Consider the following 22500-nt stretch of genomic DNA (forward strand, 5'->3'; position numbering starts at 1 on the left):
AAATATCCACTTCCGTGTAGCCGGCACCTAAATCAGTGAGGCCAGAGACACCAGGTGATTTCAATCGACCACGTGATAACTGTGTAGAACAGGTGGTTGTCAAATGTTTTAATTTCAAGGACCCCCGGTTTGGGATGCATCAGGGGCAGTGTTTCTCAAACTTTCAAATGTCAAGGTCTCCCCTTAACTCTGATAGTGTACACATGGAACCAAATGCATTTGAGGGGGGAGGGGATGATTATTAGGATGTCACTCTATCTGTGTTTTTGGATCTGTACTTTTGACCCACAATGTGGCAGCCTCCAGGAACAAAACCAAATACAAAGGCCAAGGGAATACTCATAATTTGCTCATATCAACCACACCAGGGGGTCTAATGAAGTACTGTCAACCTCCTAGACACATGAAAACCAGAAAAGATAACAAAAACTATGGCACCACCTCTTTAACATAACCTTTTAACCTTTTTTTAGATCCAGTAATGCAGCCACATCCCTCCTAACTAGAACACTAGTAACAGATCAAAGCATAAAGGAGCCCCTGGGTGTGCAGGGGAGGGAGTGCTTGGTTTTTATATCCCCAGTGTTCTCGCCGCAGCAGATCTCCATCAGGCCGGGGGCGATAAATCACCGCCAGAACTACACGGCGTGTCTACGGATACGGCTATTATTCCTGCTCCGGGTAAACAAACAGGGGTGAAAGAGTAATGTGACAGGGTTGCACACTTTGGATCCGGAGGTATTTCTGCCATGTGTGGCAGCATTGCTCAGCGGAATATTATAACTCCCACCCGGCAGAAACCGAGGGCCCGACGGCTGGCTGGGCTGGGCCGGCTGACAAAACAAACATACCCCCAAAAGGCTTAAAGTCCTGCCGCCACAAAAAAGAGGGAAAAAAGGAAAAAGCTGCTGCACTGCAGCTGAACTGTGACCAGACTGAGTTAATAGAGGAGGAGGGGCGGTGGAGAGAGAGAGAGAGATGAGAGAGAGAGAGAGAGAAGAGAAGAGAGAGAGAGAGAGAGATGAGATGAGAGAGAGGAGAGTGGAGAAGAGAGAGAGAGAGAGAGAGAGTAGAGAGAGAGAGAGAAGAGAGAGAGATAGAGAGAGAGAGAGAGAGAGATAGAGAGAGAGAGAGAGGGTGATCAGGGGAGGAAGGGGAGAGAGTGACAGATGGAGAGAGAGAGAGAGACAGTGAGGGAGCTGGAGAAGAAAATGGAATAAAGACAAGAGAGGGATCCAATGATCATAGACGGACAGAGATAAACTGTACTGTATACAGGGTTCCCACACCAATTTACCAATGAATTTCCAAAACGCAAAAAATATATATATTTAAGACAATTTCCAGGACTATATAACAATAATTCAGTGCAATAACGAGTCCCTTATACCTATGTGCAATGCCCACAGGCAGTGTAGCAAAAATAAAGCGTGCACGCTGCGAACGGGCCGTGGCGTGCATGTAGATCGTGCACGATGGACACGCACGTGCCCGTGCCCACGCCCATGTGTGTGGCAGGGAACCCTCAAAGTCGATTCATGGTGGCAGTAAACGAGTTAACAAAATCAATAACCAAAAAACAATGCATAGCCATTTTTTCCAGGACCTTCCAGGACCTTTGATCAATTCCAAAACTTTTCCAGTAACTGGAAAAATATTTTTCTAATTTCAAAATATTTCCAGGAATTTCATGACCGTGGGAACCCTGTATATATCGTCGTTGTCGGGTGGAAACCGTGTATGTCCAATATTTTCACTAGTTTTGTGCGACAGTCTTTTATGATGAAGCAAGGCTTTACTTTATGAAAACAACATACACATTTGAAATTTGGAGATACGAGGTTTCTTCCCAACAATGACGATATACTGTATATACTGTACAGACAGACAGACAGACAGACAGACAGACAGACAGACAGACAGACAGATAAATAAATAGATATTATAAACATACAGACAGAGACATACACAGAGAGATAACTGGTGAAGATAAAAACATGTGTGAGAGAGGTCAAGGGTCAGTGGAGAGGAGACCACAGGGAGACTAGAACAAGAAAGAGAGAGAGAGAGTGAGAGAAAGAGAGAGAGAGAGAGAGAGAGAGAGAGAGAGAGAGAGAGAGAGAGAGAGAGAGTACCAACGTGTTGGAGGACAGGGAGGGAGGGAGGGAGGGAGGGCCAAAGGGGGCGGGGCTGTGAGGGGGCTCAGTGTAAAAATACTTTTGACCTACAGTACCTACTGAACACCAGTGGTGGACAAAGTACTCAAGCCAAAATACTCGAGGCAACAGGCATGTACACACATAGGCATGAAAGGGGGCTTGAGAGCCCCTGCCCTTTTACCCATCTGTAAAAAGTGCCCTCTCCAGACCATGACTTCAGTTTTCGCTATGGTGAAAGAAATGCAAATGCCCCCTCTTTCCATGCCATACCTGAAGGCAGCATTCAAGAGAATTGCCTTGTCCAAACTCTCCTGAACTTGAATGCAGCATCTTATGTTGAAAGAATTGCCCTTTCTGTGTAGAAACCCATGCTGTACACCACATTGCCTTTTTTATGCTTAGTTCAGTGTGGTATCAAGTACTGAAAATAGCCGACCTCCATGCTCACAATGCGTCGCAGCTCAACGAGTTGTGAGCTTGGAGGTCTGCCATTTTCAATATTTCCACCAAAAGGCCCTTTTAGATATTTCAGCCCCTGCCTCTCTAACATTCTCTGCACGTCCCTGCGAGGCAAAGCATCTTGACACTCCTGGCCAAATGACTCTACTAAAAGTGAACGTTGCTGTACTTAGGCAGGGCTTGACATTAACTTTTTGAGGCGCTTGTAAGTACATCTCACATTCACTTGTCCAGGCACAAAAGTCACTTGTTTGGATAAAAATGAGACATTTCACAGTCATTTCTTTCTTAAATGCATGCATAGGAGTCAGGCATTGAAATAGAATAAATAAAAAAGGACTGCTTGCTCGCCCCTTGCTCCCTCCATTCCATAGTAAGGGCAGTCCATAGTCTGCATGCAGCACAAAGCTGCTAGGAGCGTCACAGAAAAAAGTGAAACAAAAAGCCACTTGTCCAAGTACATTTTTAATGAGCTTGTCCGGAAGGATTCATTACTTGTCCAGGACAACAAGACAAGCCTTAATGTCAATTGTCAAGCCCTGTTAAGTATTAAAAAGTACAAATTACAAGATGTTGATAATACTGTGTGTGTAGTAATGAGTCTCACCCAGCTTCCCAGCTAACTCAGGAGTGTGTTCAGAGGGTTAGGGTTAGAAGATGTTGATAATAATGTGTGTGTAGTAATGAGACTCACCCATCTTCCCAGCTAACTCAGGAGTGTGTTCAGAGGGTTAGGGTTAGAAGATGTTGATAATAATGTGTGTAGTAATGAGACTCACCCATCTTCCCAGCTAACTCAGGAGTGTGTTCAGAGGGTTAGGGTTAGAAGATGATAATAATAATGTGTGTAGTAATGAGTCTCACCCATCTTCCCAGCTAACTCAGGAGTGTGTTCAGAGGCTCCATCACTGGGCCCTGCTGCATCCCTCCCTGCACTGGAGTCATCTGTGGAGACAAGAACACACATTAATGATGAGCCCTACTGGAGTCATCTGTGGAGACAATAACACACATTAATGATGAGCCCTACTGGAGTCATCTGTGGAGCAAAGAGCAGACAACAACACACATTAATGATGAGCAGCAAATAATGAACTGTGTGACAGGCTCGGCGAACACAGCCTTGCAAGGCCGCCACAGACAGACCCCGCTACCAGGGACAGACTATGCACCCACTGCACACACAATGTGGTAGAAACAGAGCTACACTTCCTAACCACCTGCCCACTATACCAAGACATCAGAGACACATGCTTCCCAGAGATCGCACACACCCGAATGTAATTTGAAAATATGACCGATGATGAAAAACTCCCATACCAACTGGGAGAAACACAACAATGTGCGAACACAGCAGCAAGATGTCACAATGCGACATAGCTCTGTTGTGTTTACACAATGCTGTACATGCTGTCTAAAACTCTATATAATATGTTCCCCATTTTCAACTTTTTTTTTTTTTTTTTTTTTTTACACTTGCTTTGGCAATGTAAACGTATGTGTTCTCATGCCAATAAAGCTCATTTGAATTGAATTGAACTGTGTTTACTGTAGGGATTTATTTATTCATTTTTTAAGCATTTTAGATTTTCTTGTGCAACAGTTTATCGAACTAAACGATTTAGTCTTCATAATTAAGATGTACACATTACCAGAAGTGTGTACCATTTAGCCTCTAGTCTAGTGGCTCCAATTCAGATTGTCTATCTTCCTAAATTAAAAACCTTTGATGGAGCCTATTAACAAGAGTGAAACAGTGAGGTAGAGGGGGAGAGAGAGAGAGGGAGGGAGAGAGAGAGAGAGAGAGAGAGAGAGAGAGAGAGAGAGAGAGAGAGGATGGAGGGGCAGTGTTGACTAAAACTATTACGAAAAATGTTTGTCAACTGTGTTTTTTTCACTGACGAAAACTAAATAAAAACTAAACAAAAACTAAGCTATGGCGACTAAAACTAAGACTTAATATATTGACAATTCCGTCAACAAAATAAAAACTAGACTAAAACGTTAGGGAGGGACTAGTGGAGAAGAGAGTCATTTTATGTTTGGTTGTTCTCAGGTGTTGCGTGCTGAAAAATAGCCGATCTACAAGCTCACAACACGTCGCCGTGTGACGCGTTGTGAGCTTGTAGATCTGCTATTTTCAGCACACAACCAAGTGTAAAATCAGTCATTATGATTCCATCAAGGCCTGCCAAAATACATTTCAGTTGACTAAATCAACTGTAGATTTAGTCACCTAAAATCTTATGATATTCAGTCGACTAAAATTAGACTAAAACTAAAACATTTCAGGTGACTAAATTATGACTAAAACTAAATCAAAATTTGCTGTAAAACAACACTGATGGGATGAGAGAGAAGTTCCTCAATCAGAACCTGATGCTGGGAGGGTAGAAGGAGAAAGCCTGTTAACCACACAACACGAGACCACCTGCCAGCCTTGTGTTTGGGCGCACACACGTGTCACAATAAAACCTTATGTGTTAATTTAATTCAGACTTTTGATATCGTTGTGGAAACCTTGTATGTCCAACAGGGACGTGCAGAGAATGTTTGAGAGGCAGGGGCAGACATTTCTAAAAGGGCCTTTTGGTGGAAATATCGAAAATAGCAGACCTCCAAGCTCACAACGCGTCGCAGCGCGGCACGTTGTGAGCTTGGAGGTCGGCTATTTTCGGTACTTGAAACCACTTTAAATCAAGTCGATACTGGAGATGTGGTGTAACGACATGGATTTCTACACAGAGAGGGCAATTCTTTCAACATAAGATGCTGCATTCAAGTGCAGGAGAGTTTGGACAAGGCAATTCTCTTGAATGCTGCCTTCAGGTATACTGTAGCATGGGGCATTTGCATTTCTTTCACCATAGTAAAAACTGCATTCATGGTCTGGAGAGGGCACTTTTTACAGACAGATAAAAGGGCAGGGGCTCAAGCCCCCTTTGATGTCTATGTGTGCACATGCCTAATGTCCCAAACCGTTTGTTTTGTATTCATCATTTTAAAAAATAATTTAAAATAGTGAAAACAGCTGATCTACAAGAGATCTGATGTTTGCACTAGTCTTGTACGACGAAGCAGGGCATTACTTTTTTACGAAGAAACGTGCAAATGTGGAACTTGTGGAGACGCGAGGTTTCTGCCCGACAGTGACGATATGCACGTGCACGTGAATGTGTATGCAATGCATGTGTGTGTGTGTGTGCACATGAACAATCACGTGCGCTTGTTTGCGCGTCGTGAGGACCACCTGCATGCACAATGCGTTTAATTCAGAGCCAAGCGCCTTCATAAGATCATTATTTGGACCGCGAAATAAAGGAAATATTTGAAATGCAAATACGAGGTATATAAACTGCATCCCGGAGGCCCGGTATTAATAGCCAATTGGCCCGAGCGCTCGCTTGCTGGAAACCCAGTGCATCATGTGTGTTCACGTGCGTGCGCGTGCGGGCTAAGGGGGGCAAGCATGGCAAGCATTTGTGTGTGTGTGCGTGCGCGGGGGTCTGGCCGCGTGCGGACGCGTCGATGTGCACGTAATCCCACGCACACATGTGTGCACGAGTGTGTCCAGTTATGTGTGAGTGAATCGCGCGTGCGCACGCACACGCACAGACACACGCACACACACACGCACACACGCACACACGCACACACACACACACACACACACACACACACACACACACACACACACACACACACACACACACACACACACACACACACACACACACTGTATGTGTATTCCAGGGTTATGTGATTAAGTGGTAACTTGAGGTGCTGGTATTCAGGTTACCCCCCCCCCCCCCCCCCACACAGGGGTGTCACCACCAAATTCTGGGCCCTGGGTACAAGGATTCACTAGCGGGCCCCCCATGAATGTTCTACATAGGGGGAGGGGGGGTTTAACCCATTTAGACAAGTGGGGACGCATTAGTACGCATTATTTTGTGCTTTAACTATTGAAAAATAGCAGATATACAAGCTCACCGAGTGCTCACCCAGAAGCAAAATGTGAGTTCGCTTAAAAAGTACATAAATTCAAAGATGTGCACACATTTTCACGACTTTTTTCAAAAATAGCAAATCTACAAGCTCGCAGCGCGGCACCGTGAGCTTGTATATCTGCTATTTTTCAATAGCTAAAAGTATAAAACAATTCCAGGCCCCCTCCTCCACCTCCTTGGGCCCTCGTAACTCAGTCCCACTCCCCCCCCCCCCTCCCCACCACCTTGTGACGCCCCTGCCCCCCCACGCACACACTTCTCCTCTTCTTCCCTTTCCCAGCCTCCCTCACCTCCTTTCCTAACCTCCTTCCACATGCGCGGCATGTTCTGAGAGCGGGCGCAGGGCGTTTGAAGTTTGGAGCGGCAACGGTTGCTTTGATCCCAAAGCAGAACACGGTTTAGCACTCCACACTCACCCCCCTCCCCCCAGCCCCCCCAACCCCTCGTGCACTGCACCGAGCCAATACGTTTTACTGGCAAACCCACCCACCTCACCACCCACCCACCCACCGCCCACCCCACGCTTCTCTTATAATTACATCTGGGGGGGACTTCATTCATTCGTTTTCAATGGCCGAGCACGATGCGCGTACACACAATGCGCGTACACACAATGCGCGTACACACAATGCGCGTACACACAATGCGCGTACGCGGATTCGCGTTGGTGACGATGGGTATATCACAAGCACATCGTCGTTGTCGGGTGAAAACCTTGTATGTCCAAAACCGTTCGTTTTGTATTTATCATTTCAAAAAATGAACTAAACTAGTGAAAACAGCCGATCTACAAGCACACAACGGCCCGCGGCGCGAGGCGTTATGTGCTTGTAGATCGGCTGTTTTCAATACTTTTGTGCGACGGCCTTGTGTGATGAAGCAGGGCTTTACTTTGCGAAAGAACGCACACATTTGAAACTTGGAGATACGAGGTTTCCACCCGACAGCGACGACTTGCGGACACGGCGCTACAAGAAGTGCCACGCGAGATTCGTACGTAGATTGGTGTTGGTGGTAGAGGTCTTCACGGGTCCAATTTTAAACTACCTGAACCCAACTGGAGCCGGACTCAAATGGCCCGGTCTATTATTTGGACCGTACATTCCCAAACAAACATCACGCCGCCCGTCGCGGTAATATGCGATCGTATCGATCTCGCTATGAAACATCTGTGTTTGATTACTAGTTCGTAGCGCTCCTATTCTGCCTGTTTCTTTGGTTAGCAAGTAGCAAGCAACAGGCTAGCCACTGTAGCCAGCCACATAACACCAATAACAACTACGTCATCTGTTTTGCTACTCTTGTGATTGGTCGGGCGGTGAAGCAATCGCAGAAGATTGCCTCTTTGGCAACGCCCATCCCTGAAACTGCAGTGGATAGAAGCACGTCAATTCAGGCTGAGTGTCAGGCTAGTCTGTGACCTGATGCATACATATTGAGGGTCCTAAATAAGGTTGAATATCACTGCCTTAGAAGGGTAACACGTCCTTGATTCGAACTCCCTTTGGTCCGACCGCCTAAACCTAACCTTAACCCTAACCTCAGTAAAACTATGCCTAAACCTAATCTTAACCCTAACCTCAGTAAAACTATGCCTAAACCTAACCTTAACCCTAACCTCAGTAAAACTATGCCTAAACCTAACCTTAACCTCAGTAACACTATGCCCAAACCTAACCTTAACCCTAACCTCAGTAAAACTATGCCTAAACCTAACCTTAACCCTAACCTCAGTAAAACTATGCCTAAACCTAACCTTAACCTCAGTAACACTATGCCCAAACCTAACCTTAACCCTAACCTCAGTAAAACTATGCCTAAACCTAACCTTAACCTCAGTAACACTATGCCCAAACCTAACCTTAACCCTAACCTCAGTAAAACTATGCCTAAACCTAACCTTAACCTCAGTAACACTATGCCCAAACCTAACCTTAACCCTAACCTCAGTAAAACTATGCCTAAACCTAACCTTAACCTCAGTAACACTATGCCCAAACCTAACCTTAACCCTAACCTCAGTAAAACTATGCCTAAACCTAACCTTAACCTCAGTAACACTATGCCCAAACCTAACCTTAACCCTAACCTCAGTAAAACTATGCCTAAACCTAACCTTAACCTCAGTAACACTATGCCCAAACCTAACCTTAACCCTAACCTCAGTAAAACTATGCCTAAACCTAACCTTAACCTCAGTAAAACTAACGCTGGTGAGTAGCTAACCTGCCGACGCTGGTGAGTAGCTAACCTGCCGATGGTGTTCAGACCAACGGGAGTTCCAACCATGGGGCAGTCCCCCTTAGAAGAGGCACAGTAACCAGTTATGTCAAGTCAAGGTCTCATGTTTAACCCATTCAGGCCTAGAATTATTGAATGCTTTAACCAGTGAAAAATAGCAGATATACAAGCTCACAGCGTGGCACCGAGTGCCGCGCTGCGAGCTTGTAGATCTGCTATTTTTGAAAAAGTCGTGAAAATGTGTGCAAATCTTTGAATAAATGTATTTTCAAAGCAAACGTTTGTAACTAAAGTTTTGCTTCTGGGGGGTCCCTGGAACTAAATATTTTAAGATGGGGGGTCCGTGGCCTAATAAATATCATTTTGGGGGTCCTTCACATGAAAAGGTTTGAGAACCACTGACATAGTAGTCTCTCAAGAACAGACTAACTGAGCGCCAGCTAAGTGAAAAGGACCTTTTCTTTGACGATGGCTATAGCCAGATTGCTGACATAGAAACATAGGGTTTTTCAAAAAACCTTAGAAGGATTCAAAAGACACTTATAGAATCGGGTCAAAATTCTAATTTTCACGATATTTCAAAAATAGCAGATCGACAAGCTCGCAGCGCGGCACTCGGTGCCGCGCTGTGAGCTTGTATATCTGCTATTTTTCAATAGTTAAAGCATAAAATAATGATACACAAATCAATAATGTGTTGTGTACCCGTTCTGAATGCGTTAAACCCTTGGCTATCATGTATCATATCATTATGGATCTGTGCTGAGCAGCATACCCTTATTCTCTTTCATCATTTTTGTTTCTTTACTCCTGTGTTTTTCTTCCAATTCTCCAGTGCTCTCTCCTTTTCTGTCTGACCTTTGTACCGGTTCCTTTCTCCTTCGGGGAGGGAAGTGGTATGACAGCGTGATACAGTTCACACATTTACTGGCCTGGCACACGCGCGCTCGCACGCACACACGCATGTTAGCATAACCGTCCTTTGTATTTGCTTTCGGGTCTGCAGTGAGAAAGTGTCAATCGTGCACTCAAGAGGTATGACTGTGTGTGTGTGTGTGTGTGTGTGTGTGTGTGTGTGTGTGTGTGTGTGTGTGTGTGTGTGTGTGTGTGTGTGTGTGTGTGTGTGTGTGTGTGTGTGTGTGTGTTCTGGGGCCTGTGTTTTCCTAAAGGGTCATGTCCTTCCCGGTTTTAATATAGAGACATTGGATATGTGGACACAACCTGAGTGTGTGTGTGTGTGTGTGTACTGTGCATGTGCGCGTGTGTGTGTGTGTGTGTACTGTGCGTGAGTGCGTGCGTGCGTGCGTGCGTGTGCATGCAGTGGGGGCAGAGAAAGAAGGCTACACTGCCTATGAGAGGGCAAATGACTCTTCAAATAGCTTCTAATATGTCAGTACTTTGGATTTCAACCTCGGTAGCGTGGTACACTGCGACGTATCCTGCAAGAGAGAATTCCGCAAAAATTTAAAGTTCTGATCTGCCTAATTCCGTTCAGACGAGGGGGTGGGTTGAGAAACAGACACTACATGGTAATGTCATGGCTCGCATACAGCCTACTGCAGCCACGTTTCTACGATGGTGAATGAAGTGAATAATCGTTCTGTCCGTTAGTCACGCCACCTAGGCGAAATGACATGGACACTACATCATTTCATGATCTGATGTGGCTTCATAATCCCGGGACCTCGCCGTTTTCTCTACGAGCCGAATTGTCATTGGTCATGGGTGGCTTGTTAGGGAGACCGGTAGATCATGACGTCAACACATTCGGTGCGACGCTCTCTGCACTCTGGTTGGTTAGGGAATATTACTTCCACATCCTACAGTGATCATAACGCGATCGGCCCAGGCTTCTTCTTCTTTCCGATCGGCCAAAGAGCCTGGGTTTCGAGGCTAGAGGTATCGGCGGGTCCAGTATTGGACATGACAGACAATGTGGCTTGCAACGCTATGTCATGTTACGTCATGTTATGCAAGTACTGTACAGCAGTGTTGATTTAACTATCAGAGTGTAAGGTTGGGTTGTGAAACTGAATGTGAGCAGTTACCACGGAGACTGACACACCATCAGGCACGTGCACACAGACATCAAAGGGGGCTTGAGCCCCCTTCCCTTTTATCCATTTGTAAAAAGTGCCCTTTCCAGACCATAAATGCAGTTTTTACTATGGTGAAAGAAATGCAAATGTCCCCTCTTTCCACGGCATACATAAAGGTAGCATTCAAGAGAATTGCCTTGTCCAAACTCTCCTGAACTTGAATGCAGCAGCTTATGTTGAAAGAATTGCCCTCTCTGTGTAGAAATCCATGCCGTTACGCCACATCTCCAGTATTCACTTGATTATGCTTAGTTCAGTGTGGTTGCACACACCGAAAATAGCCGACCTCCAAGCTCACAACAACGCGTCGCAGCGCGATTTTCGGTGCTTCCACCAAACGGCCCTTTTGGAAATGTCAGCCCCTGCCTCTCTAACATTCTCTGCACGTCCCTGCACCCTATCATCATACCCTGTGGAGCCACTGTTAGATCCATTGTCAGCAGTACTTGGTTGCTTGCCCGGCGTCGTGCTCAGTAAATAGCAGATCTACAAGCTCGTATAGCTGCCATTCGCGGCATGCAACGCCAGCGTATAAATCAGGCTTGGGTTGACACTGACCAACACTGACACCCCGACCACCGTCTAAGGCTTTATGAGAGCAACGCCAGCCTGACAATTATATTCACCCCGAATGTATTTTTCACTTCATCAATCAGACCGACAAGAAGCCAACATGAATGTAACCCAAGGTTTCTCCATGTTGACAGTTTGCGTAATGGTGTTTTAACCACGTGTTTTAACCTATGGCATGGGTCTTCTACAGGGGACCGGGACCCCTAGGGGGTCCTCAGAGTTACTACAGGGGGGTCCTCCAAATCTGTGTGTGATAGAAACCTTTTTTTAACCTTTTTATATTAATCACTTGAACCCTAGCATCCAATTTCTGAGAACTTTAGCCAAAAATGGCAGATCTACAAGCTCACAACGCCTCGCGCCGCGAGGCGTTGTGAGCTTGTAGATCGGCTATTTTCGGCAAAGAGGTTTGGTGTAGAGGGGAAAAAGAGCAGACTAAGTACAGAGTGAAAGGTCAAGTTTATTAACTCATTTCTAGCCGATCCCGAGTATACTCGTGGAAAAATACTCAAGTATTTAGAGTGCCGAAAAATACTGTATATAGAGTAACGCTGGCGTTCTTACCCTGTAGCCCGGCGGAAGGTCTGGGCACGATCGGCCTCGCCGATTCATCATCATCACGGATCCACGTGCACAAAATAGTAATCCCATAACATGGAGGCCGACGGGGAATCTCATCTTTAATGTCCATTTTCTCCAAACAACACTTTTAAAGCCAAGGATGGCATTAGATTCTCGCTACAAAAACATAATAACAAAGGCATCGATCGGCCATTTTAGAAACGGCATGGGATGACGACCGCTCCCGTTGAATGACGTCAACCCGGAAGTGTTTACGCAATGGACTTCTGGCCTTCAAAATAAGACAATGGAGCGTATAGGAGCCTGCGAGAGGCACGCTAGACATTTAACCCGTTCATGTCTGGAGCACTAAATGGGTTAAGTATTGACGGATAAGTGGTTAAATATCTGAAAACACAAATTGATGTGAATCCAAAATACACTGACGATGGTGCTGATGGTGCTGTTGGGGTCCCTGCTTCATCTCTCTCTCAACTAAGGGGTCCTTTGTTTAATCGGTCAATAAAGACAAATGTCAGTACATTTGTCAATGTACAGTATTTCTTAACCCCAAGGTGAGCTCCTTGGGAGGATAACATTAGCTTGATCGATTACTTGGGGATGGCATAATTGCTTCAGCAAAGAACAAAATTACATAAAAAGGTTACACAACTCTTAATTACATGCGTAAGCATGTGAAGGAAATAAAATGTTAAAGTACATGACATTGGATTTAAATTCACTGCTTTGGCAGATGAAAACGTCCCCAGGAATGACAAAGACATTAAAACCTAGTATCACAATCAAAGCATATGTGATCCTGTCAACGTCACTTGTTTTTGAGTGACCCCACTTTTGCGCTGGTTTCTTAACTGTCAAAGCACTGCCCCCCCACTGCAACGCACACTGTCATTATAGAAGCATCAGTCAGCGGTGCAGGAGACACTGTGGAAACCAAGAGACCACAGTTGGATAGTACTGAAGCCAGGGGCGTCACAAGGGGGGGGAAGTGGGACTGAGTTACTAGGGCCCAAGGTGGGCCTTAATTATTTTATACTTTAGCTATTGAAAAATAGCAGATCAGCTATTTTTGAAAAGTTGTGAAAATGTGTGCAAATCTTTGAATACATGTATTTTTTGTAACACAAATCTTGCTTCTGGGGGGTCCCTGGAAATAAATATTTTGAGATGGGGGTCCGTGGCCAAATACATATCATTTTTGGGGTCCTTCACATGAAATAGTTTGAGCACCACTGACATAGAAACATAGGGTTTTCAAGACTCTTCAAGATTTTTCAAAAATAGCAGATCTACAAGCTCACATGCAGCGCTGTGAGCTTGTATATCTGCTATTTTTCAATAGTTATGGCACAAAATAATGCGTTCCCAATCTAAATGGGTTAAACCCCCTCCCTCTATGAAGAACATTCATGGGGGGGCCCGCAGTGAATCCTTGCACCCAGGGCCCAGAATTTGGTGCAACACCTTTGGTTGTACTGAAGCACATTGTTGCCTGTGTCTGTCTATATATCACACCACCAGTGGTTTAATATAGAGCTAATACCACTGAGTTGGTTTGTGTATGTGGGCAAGAGAAAGCCGGAGGCAAGCGGAGTGGTATAATATATACTAGAACAGAACGATAGTGCGTGTTAAGCATGAACGGAGGGCAGAGAGAGACCTTGATGAGTGCGTGTTACTATGGTTGCATATAAGCTACTATGGTTAAATCCTTGCCCTCTCTCCCTTTCACACACACACACACACACGCACGCACGCACGCACGCACGCACGCATGCACGCACGCACAAACCACAAACAGGGGCGTCACACCAAATTCTGGGCACTGAGTACAAGGATTGACTGCGGGCCCCCCATGAATGTTAACTATTGAAAAATAGCAGATCTACAAGCTCACAGCGCGGCACCGAGTGCCGCGCTGCGAGCTTGTAGATCTGCTATTTTTTGAAAAATTGTGAAAATGTGTGCAAGAAATTTATGTTTCCTTGTCAGTGGTGCTCAAACGTTTTCATGCACCTTTTCTTTATTGGTACTGTACTGCTCTTTTTTTTTCTTCTTTTACTCTTATCTATCTTTTGTCTTACTTCTCTGTAACTTTGTAAATACTGTATACTGCTATGCTACAACTGGACAACTGAATTTCCCCCTTGGGATAATAAAGGTATCTATCTATCTATCTATGTCAAGGACCCCCGAAGATGATATGTATTTGGCCACGGACCCCCATCTCAAAATATTTAGTTCCAGGGACCCCCCCAGAAGCAAAATTTGAGTTACAAATTTTTGCATAAAAAATACATATATTCAAAGATTTGCACACATTTTCACGACTTTTCAAAAATAGCAGAGAGTGCCGTGCTGTGAGCTTGTATATCTGCTATTTTTCTATAGCTAAAGTTACAAGGGACCCCTCCACCTTGGGCCCTAGTAACTCAGACCCACTCCACCCCCCCCCCCCCTTGTGACGCCCCTGACCACAAAGCCCCTAACACCAGATTTGTTTCCCACTCTGACCTCCAAGATCCAAACAAAGAATATAATTCTCTCCAGCCACAATCATTGTAGGAATTTGTGAGGATTTGGCCGGCCGCAGCTCCGCCACATTACACAATGCGTAATTAGGAGCTGGTTATTGTACATAAACCGCCCAGACCTCCTGATGCGAGCCACGGCCTTGGGTTCTACAGTTCTACAGTTTGTGGTAGAAGATGGGATTTGTGGCTCTTTGAAGTGAGCCGGATCGCTGGGATCCGTTCCTTTCAAAGAGCCGCTCAAAAGGCTCATTTTAGTTACTGGTTACTTAGGAGATTTTGATTAGAATTAGGCAACAAATCAATTCAACCCTATATACATTTCTGCCATTTGAAATGTATATAGATCTACAAGCTCACAATTGACCCTTTGTCAGCCTTCTGATTGGTCCCTGACTGGCCAACCAGAAAAAACATTCTCTTTTGCTACCGGGGGCGGAGTTATGCAGTGGGACAAAGTCCACATTCTACCATTAATATTAATGGCGAGAGTGTAGTTTTAAATTGATATTTATTTATGTTTTTATTTTATTTTTTGCTTTGTCATGATAAATAGGAACATTTTGGAACAAAATGGAGTGAATACACAGTGAATATTTGTTGAAATGATAAAAAAATAATCGCTATGTGGATTACTAGTCTTGCATAGACATCTCCTGCGGTGATGCGCGATACGGCCACGATACGGTACGGTGCGGCGCGATCATAGCGAGAAAGATTTTAGTACTTTTTCCCCTATGCTCCCTATACTGTGAACCGGATCCCATCGTTCATTTCAAAGAGCCGTTCAAAAGACTCGATTCGTTCGCGAACGTCCCACCTCTAGTTTGTGGACTTTTGGGGTTCTTTGCACCGAAAGACGGACAGGAAGAGAGCTAGTGATTGACAGGTCCCGGGTCAGATTGAAATGCTCGGCGTGTGTCTGTGTGTGAAAGCGGTTGGCATCTCCAGTTTGGCCCCTTTTTTAACGTTTTAAGTTCACTCTTTCACATCTTGTGTGCCAGCGGTTCTAGAGAAAGTCAATCCTGATTATTTCTCACACAGAAAAGTCGCCATCTTTACGTGGAAAATGTTTTATGTTGTCATATTCACGTTTAACGCGACACAAGAGAGCGGAAACCTGAGAAACAATGTTATTTCTAAGTGTGTGTGTGTGTGTGTGTAGTATGTGCGTGTGTGTCCGTCTACACACACACACAACCTTGTCATGGAGATTTACAGTGGAAGCTTGGGGGAGACTGTGTAGCCGTATGGAAATCATTAGAACGAGGCTGCTACACACTTCTCTATTAACAGCTGAGAGAGAGAGGGAGGGGGAGAGAGAGAGAGAGAGAGAGAGAGAGAGAGAGAGAGAGAGAGAGAGAGAGAGAGAGAGAGAGAGAGAGAGTACTTTTAATTCTACCCCACTATATCCGGGACCCAAATATTGTACTTTTACTCCACTACATTTATTTGAAAACTTTAGTTACTAGTTACTGTGTACAGATATAAATCATAATATTATAAAACATATATAAACCACTTTAGCCCTATTTTTATACCTTGGCCATTTGAAAATAGCCGATCTACAAGCTCACATCGGCTATTTTCAAACATTTAGTAGTCTGCTTTTACTTTTGGTACTTTAAGTCCATTTTGACGCCAACACTTCCACACTTTTACTCAAGTTCATTTTTAATTCCGGACATTTTACTTGTAACGGAGCACATCTTACAGTGCAGTATTGATACTTTAAGTACAAAATGTGAGTACTTTTTCCACCTCTGTAGATACTCTAACAGAGAGAGAGAGAGATGCTAATTGGCTGAGTCTACGAGCCAGCAGCACAGAGAGAGATTTATTGGCTGTGGCCGTGGAACAGACATGACTACACTGTAGCTTAACTGCAGCCGCCGAACAACTACAACACTGACTCACATGACACATTAACTACCTGTCAGAGGCACGACGTGTGTGTGTGTGCGTGTGTGTGCGTGTGTGTGTGTGTGTGTGTGTGTGTGTGTGTGTGTGTGTGTGTGTGTGTGTGTGTGTGTGTGTGTGTGTGTGTGTGTGCGTGCGTGCGTGCGTGTGTGTGTGAGACAATGTACTAGGAGTGTGTGAATGGGCCGATGGCCATGTGTGTGCATGAGGTAGGGATGGGACGATATGAAAATGTCACATCACGATTATTGTGACGAAATAAATCCCGATTTACGATATTATCGCGATAACCATTATCCTGGGGCGGAAGACATTTGATAGAGAATGAAAAAAACACTGTTCCAAGTATGTATATTACAAGTACCTTTTACCAACTATAGAGGGTTTAAGTGGTACCGGATATGCAGCTCGGCAAATAAAAGGTGAATTGAACCCAGTGCATGACGGAGGACGATATCACGATAAATTAACTCATACAGTGCCCCGGGCCACAAGGTGCCGCTAGAGTGCCAGAAATATCTGTATAGGCCTTCGCTGTAGCTTCCGTCGACACTGCCCGTAGTGCCTTGTGATTTCACTCCAGCCACTGTTATGTATGACGAGAGGAGGAAGTTAGCTAACACTTAGCCATTAGCGTCTTTATTTTTTAGAAGCCCGATCTGAAGCTATTTTAGTCGCAAAAAAACTTTGTCTTTGGTCTGGGAACACAATTCAGAGAAAATGCTCTCTAAAGATGTGACTTTGTATTGGATTCGGTGGCGCGATGCGGCGGCGTTGCCCGATTACGGGCCGTGGATGGCCAAGTCTCGGCCCCGGCCATGGATGGAAATTTAGACCGGGGCTTCGTTGAGGCCTCCGATTAATTAATTCATTTTATTAAATATCCCGGACTAGATCGGGATAGGCACCCCGGAATACGTCGCGCCGCCGACAGTATAGATTGAGTTTTTTTGGGGGGCTCTAAACTTTATTTTAAACCATTTTCAATGGAATAAATCGTCGGACCATCTAGAATCACTCGTTGGAAAGCGTAGGACGACCCAGGACCACCCACATCTCTACAAGCAGCTCAGGGTAAGTAAAATAACAAAAAAAATATTGTATTGGATTGAAATAAAGCCGAACTTGTTCGGGATAGGCACAAGAAGGGTTAAATCTCCACGATACAATTATCATGAGTGGTTTTTTTATCACGATAAACGATAATATCGCCGCGTATCGTCCCATCCTTAGCATGAGGATGTGTGGTCTGTGAGTGTAAGCATGTACACCTGTGTGTGTGTGTGTGTGTGTGTGTGTGTGTGTGTGTGTGTGTGTGTGTGTGTGTGTGTGTGTGTGTGTGTGTGGGCGCACACACTCACATTACGAGTACCGTATGTCTGTATGGGAACGTGTGTATCCGCGAGTGTCTTTTGATGGTGTGCGTGTGTTTAGCCGATGACGTACGCATGAGGCATTGACATTTTCCAACTTCATTAAATCACACACACACACACACACTAGGGCTGTCACGATTAAGACATTTTACATGACGGTTAATTGTGACTCAAATATTTGCGATTAACGATTTAATTGTGTTTTTGTCGTTGACAATTACATTTCTGTTTGGCTTTTAGGCTTTGAAGTTGCACATGGCAGATATGACACATAACCTAAATATACAACGAAATTACTGACATATTTGACAACTTTACACTTCAAAAAGAACATTGATAGTGGAAACAGCCGATCTACAAGCTCACCGTTTCAACGTGGAAACGATTATGACGATTATGAAAAAATAATCGCAATTATGTGATTGCGATTATGTAATAATTGGGACAGCCCTAACACACACACACACACACACACACACACACACACACACACACACACACACACACACACACACACACACACACACACACACACACACACACACACACACACACACACACACACACACAGAGAAAGCAGCACATATATGACCTGTTTATAGATGAAAAGGCCTGCAAAAGGTAAACATATTTTCCTGAAATGTTCCTCGAACATTTGATCTCATTAAGCCCCCACAACAGGCACGCACACGCACACACACACACACACACACTCAGACCCCGGCCAAGACAACAAACTTTATACTTTTTTTTTTTTTTTACGAGCAGAACTTTACGATAGCATTTACAAATGTGATTACACGATATGCCACGGTGAGGCCCGAGCTCTCTGAAATATGATGAACACGCTCCGGCCTTTCACTGTCAATTGCTTCCAGCTTTTCAGCCCGTTTGCTGTAGACGTGTGTGTGTGTGTGTGTGTGTGTGTGTGTGTGTGTGTGTGTGTGTGTGTGTGTGTGTGTGTGTGTGTGTGTACGTGCGCATACTTTAATCGCACGCAGGGGCGTCACACCAAACTCTGGGTCCTGAGTACAAGGATTCACTGCGGGCCCCCCCCCCCATGAATGTTAACTATTGAAAAATAGCAGATCTACAAGCTCACAGGCTGCGAGCTTGTAGATCTGCTATTTTTTTTTAAATCGTGAAAATGTGTGCAAGAAACCTATGTTTCCATGTCAGCGGTGCTCAAACCTTTTCATGTCAAGGACCCCCAAGATGATATGAATTTGGCCACGGACCCCCCATCTCAAAATATTTAGTTCCAGGGACCCCCCCAGAAGCAAAATTTGAGTTACAAATGTTTGCTTAAAAAAATACATATATTCGAAGATTTGCACTAATTTTCACGACTTTTCAAAAATAGCTAAAGTTACTAGGGCCCCTCCACCTTGGGCCCCAGTAACTCAGTCCCACTTCCCCCCCTCCCTTGTGACGCCCCTGATCGCACACATGTGGGCTAGCGCGCGCACACACACACACCCCATTACTGATCTGGGTATGGGGTTGATTATGGGGTCTCAGGCAGGGTTTCTGGCATGAATGCACAGCAGGTTTAAGGCGATGTGTTTATGTGTGTCTGTTTGTGTGCGCGTGCGTGCCCGTACGCATGCCCGCGTGTATGCGTGTGTGTGTGCGTGTGCATGCGTGATGCCTGGTGCCGGTTACATCTCCATTCAGAAACATTGCCATTCAGAAGATCGATACTGGTTCTTGAACCAAGGTTCTTTTGGTGGGAAAAGTCCCCTGTGAGGAGTTTGCATGTTCTCCCTGTGTCTCCTAGGGTAGGCACCCTCACAAAAAAAAACATGCAGTAATCCTGGTCTCTATACTGCCTCCCCCTGGCCAGCCTCCTCATGACTAACGTGTTCCTTCCACACGCTCCGTCCTACTGGGGGAATCTCCCTGTCAGGTGAAAGGATGCAGCTTGGACTCCTCATGCATTTAAAGAGGTGGTGCCATAGTTTTGTACTTTTTCTACGTTTTCATGTGTCTAGGAGGTTCACAGTACTTCATTAGACCCCCTGGTGTGGTTGTTATGAGCAATTATGTATTCCCTCTCTATTTGGGTTTATACCTGGAAGCTGCCACCTTGTGGGTCAAAAATGCCGGTCCAAAAACACTGATACAATTACATCATAGAATCAACCCCTCCCCTAATTACCACTCACCCAACACTGTGGGTGTGGCTAACTTCAGCTGGGTCACCACCCACCATGACAACCAGGCATACTAATGAACTGGTGGGTGTGGCCACATAAAAACCTAATTTTAACTCTTTCTGTACACTTTTTTGGAAAAAAAATCTTCCTCCTAGTATAATCATAATAGCTGATCATCATGTTTTAGAGGGGGAAAAAAATCATGGCACCCCATCTTTAAGGAAGCACAAGGTCAGTCCGTTGTCTCCCAAGGTTGGCATGAGTGTAGCGCCCAGGATTACATTAGACAACTAGAAGAGAAAATTTCTAAGAAATTTTAAGTGTGCCTGCAGCTCGCTAAGTCTGTGCAACCTTGTGTAGCGGTTGGTGTTAGCATTAGCGTTATTTCATTTGACGCAACCCGCGTGTCTGTATGACAAACGGTTCACGAGATCAAGGGTCACTTCCTGTTTGGTGAGGGGCACTTCCTGTTTGGCGAAATAGGCCCCAATTAAGGTCATGGACGATTAATGAATTAAAGCTGCAAGCAGCGATGACCGGGCCCTCGCAGCTCTACCCACGTCACAAGGCCAGCAGCCAATCAGAAACCAAACAGGAAGTCAGCCATTTCGACTAATTAGTGGCGTTTTGGAGCATTTTTGGCCGTTATGACGGGTCGCACTTTAACGACAGTTTTTTGAGAAAAAATTGTTTTGTGAGAAAAAAAAAATTTGAGAAAAAAACTTTTTTGAGAAAAAGAAATTTTGAAAAAAAAAATGTGAGAAAAAAAAATTTTGAGAAAAAAAAATGTGAGAAAAAAAAATTTGAGAAAAAAAAATTTTGAGAAAAAAAATTTGAGAAAAAAAAAATTGAGAAAAAAAAATTTTGAGAAAAAAAAATGTGAGGAAAAAAATTTTTTGAGAAAAAAATTTTTTGAGAAAAAAAAAATTTGGAGAAAAAAAAAATTGAGAAAAAAAAATTTGAGAAAAAAAAATTTTTGAGAAAAAAAAATTTGAGAAAAAAAATTTTGAGAAAAAAAAAATTTGAGAAAAAAAAAATTTGAGAAAAAAAAATTTGAGAAAAAAAAAAATTTGAGAAAAAAAAATTGAGAAAAAAAGAAAAGGTATGACACCAGCCGCGAGTCTGTACGACAAACGGTTCATGAGTTATAGAGGCACTTCCTGTTTGGTGAAGGGCACTTCCTGTTAAAGAGGGGGCGGGGCTTAATCAATTACAGCTTATCCCTATTGGTCGGAAAAAGACCAAAGTTGTGTGAGCATTTTACATTTTAAATGACGTTGCTAGGCAAAAGTATGGCAGAGTTATGTGGCGCCAAAGTTTCTGGGTTTTTTTCGGAGTCCCCCATTCAAAGTCAATGGAGTTTTTGGGCGTTGTTTTTTGCGGATTACATCGCAATCGTAAAGCGGATCGGAAAGAAAAGTAATAGCACACCATTCCCGGCCGAGCCGCACATTTTGATGTATATATTGCGGGGGTGGCGTAAATCGTGCGGCAGTTATTACGTGCCGAAGTTTCCCCCATTCTAAGTCAATGGGGTTTTTTGGCGTCGTTTTTTGCGAATTACGTCGCAATGGTAACGCGGATCGGAAAGAAAAGTAATAGCAACCTATTCCCGGCCGAGCCGCACGTTTTGATGTATATATTGCGGCGGTGGCGTAAATTGTGCGGCAGTTATTACGTGCAGAAATTCGTGGCGAAAGACTTAATTAATGACTTAAGTATGGCGGATTACAATAAGTGTTTTGCTATTGCATAGCAGGCACACTTAATTAACACTGGGTGAAAAAAAGAGCGAAAAAAAAAAAGAAAAACAGAACTGTTTTTGTCGGTTAGCTTAGGTAAAGACTGTGCTGTGAGTCAGCAATGTCTCTCTCTGTTTCATTGTTACCTACAGTAACTCCAACAGCAGCAAAAAGCGTTTGCACAAGAATTTCTCCCATCAGCATTTTGACTGCTTTTCTACACCGCTGCCCACCCTGCCGCCCACCCGCCCACCCTGCCGCCCACCCTGCCCACCCTGCCGCCCACCCTGCCCACCCTGCCCACCCTGCCGCCCACCCTGCCCACCGCTGCCGCCCACCACCACCCCAAGTCCTCAGTGCCTGTCTGGGTTCCGTTCTGTGGAGTCCAGCTTTCTCTAAGGGGGAAACAAAAGAAAAGAAAATACAGTGTTCTTCGGGCTGGGATTCAAACGTTGTACATTCATTGCTTATCTAACCCTTAAACACCTGGCCTTCCCTCCTACGCTGTGTATGTTCACTCACACTTAGAAATAAACACAGTGTGTGTGTGTGTGTGTGTGTGTGTGTGTGTGTGTGTGTGTGTGTGTGTGTGTGTGTGTGTGTGTGTGTGTGTATAACTCTGTGCTGCGCAGTCAAACAGCACTTTTGG

At 44.6% G+C, this 22500-nt stretch overlaps 1 protein-coding gene across 3 annotated transcripts in view; it reads right to left on the reverse strand.

Annotated features, from left to right (window-relative positions):
- Window positions 1-22500, reverse strand: part of fgfrl1a (fibroblast growth factor receptor like 1a) — a 415817-nt gene that overhangs the window by 296623 nt on the left and 96694 nt on the right. For all 3 annotated transcript variants that reach the window (XR_013962900.1, XR_013962901.1, XM_080745653.1), the window contains exon 4: window positions 3483-3563. Coding sequence is in view for 1 of the 3 variants with exons in the window: in XM_080745653.1 (XP_080601779.1) it covers window positions 3483-3563 (81 nt within the window). In the remaining 2 variants the exon portion in view is untranslated. The remainder of the gene's footprint in view (window positions 1-3482; window positions 3564-22500) is intronic.

The sequence above is a fragment of the Nannobrachium achirus genome (assembly GCF_963921795.1).
Source record: "Nannobrachium achirus genome assembly, chromosome: 17".
Classification (NCBI taxonomy): domain Eukaryota; kingdom Metazoa; phylum Chordata; class Actinopteri; order Myctophiformes; family Myctophidae; genus Nannobrachium; species Nannobrachium achirus.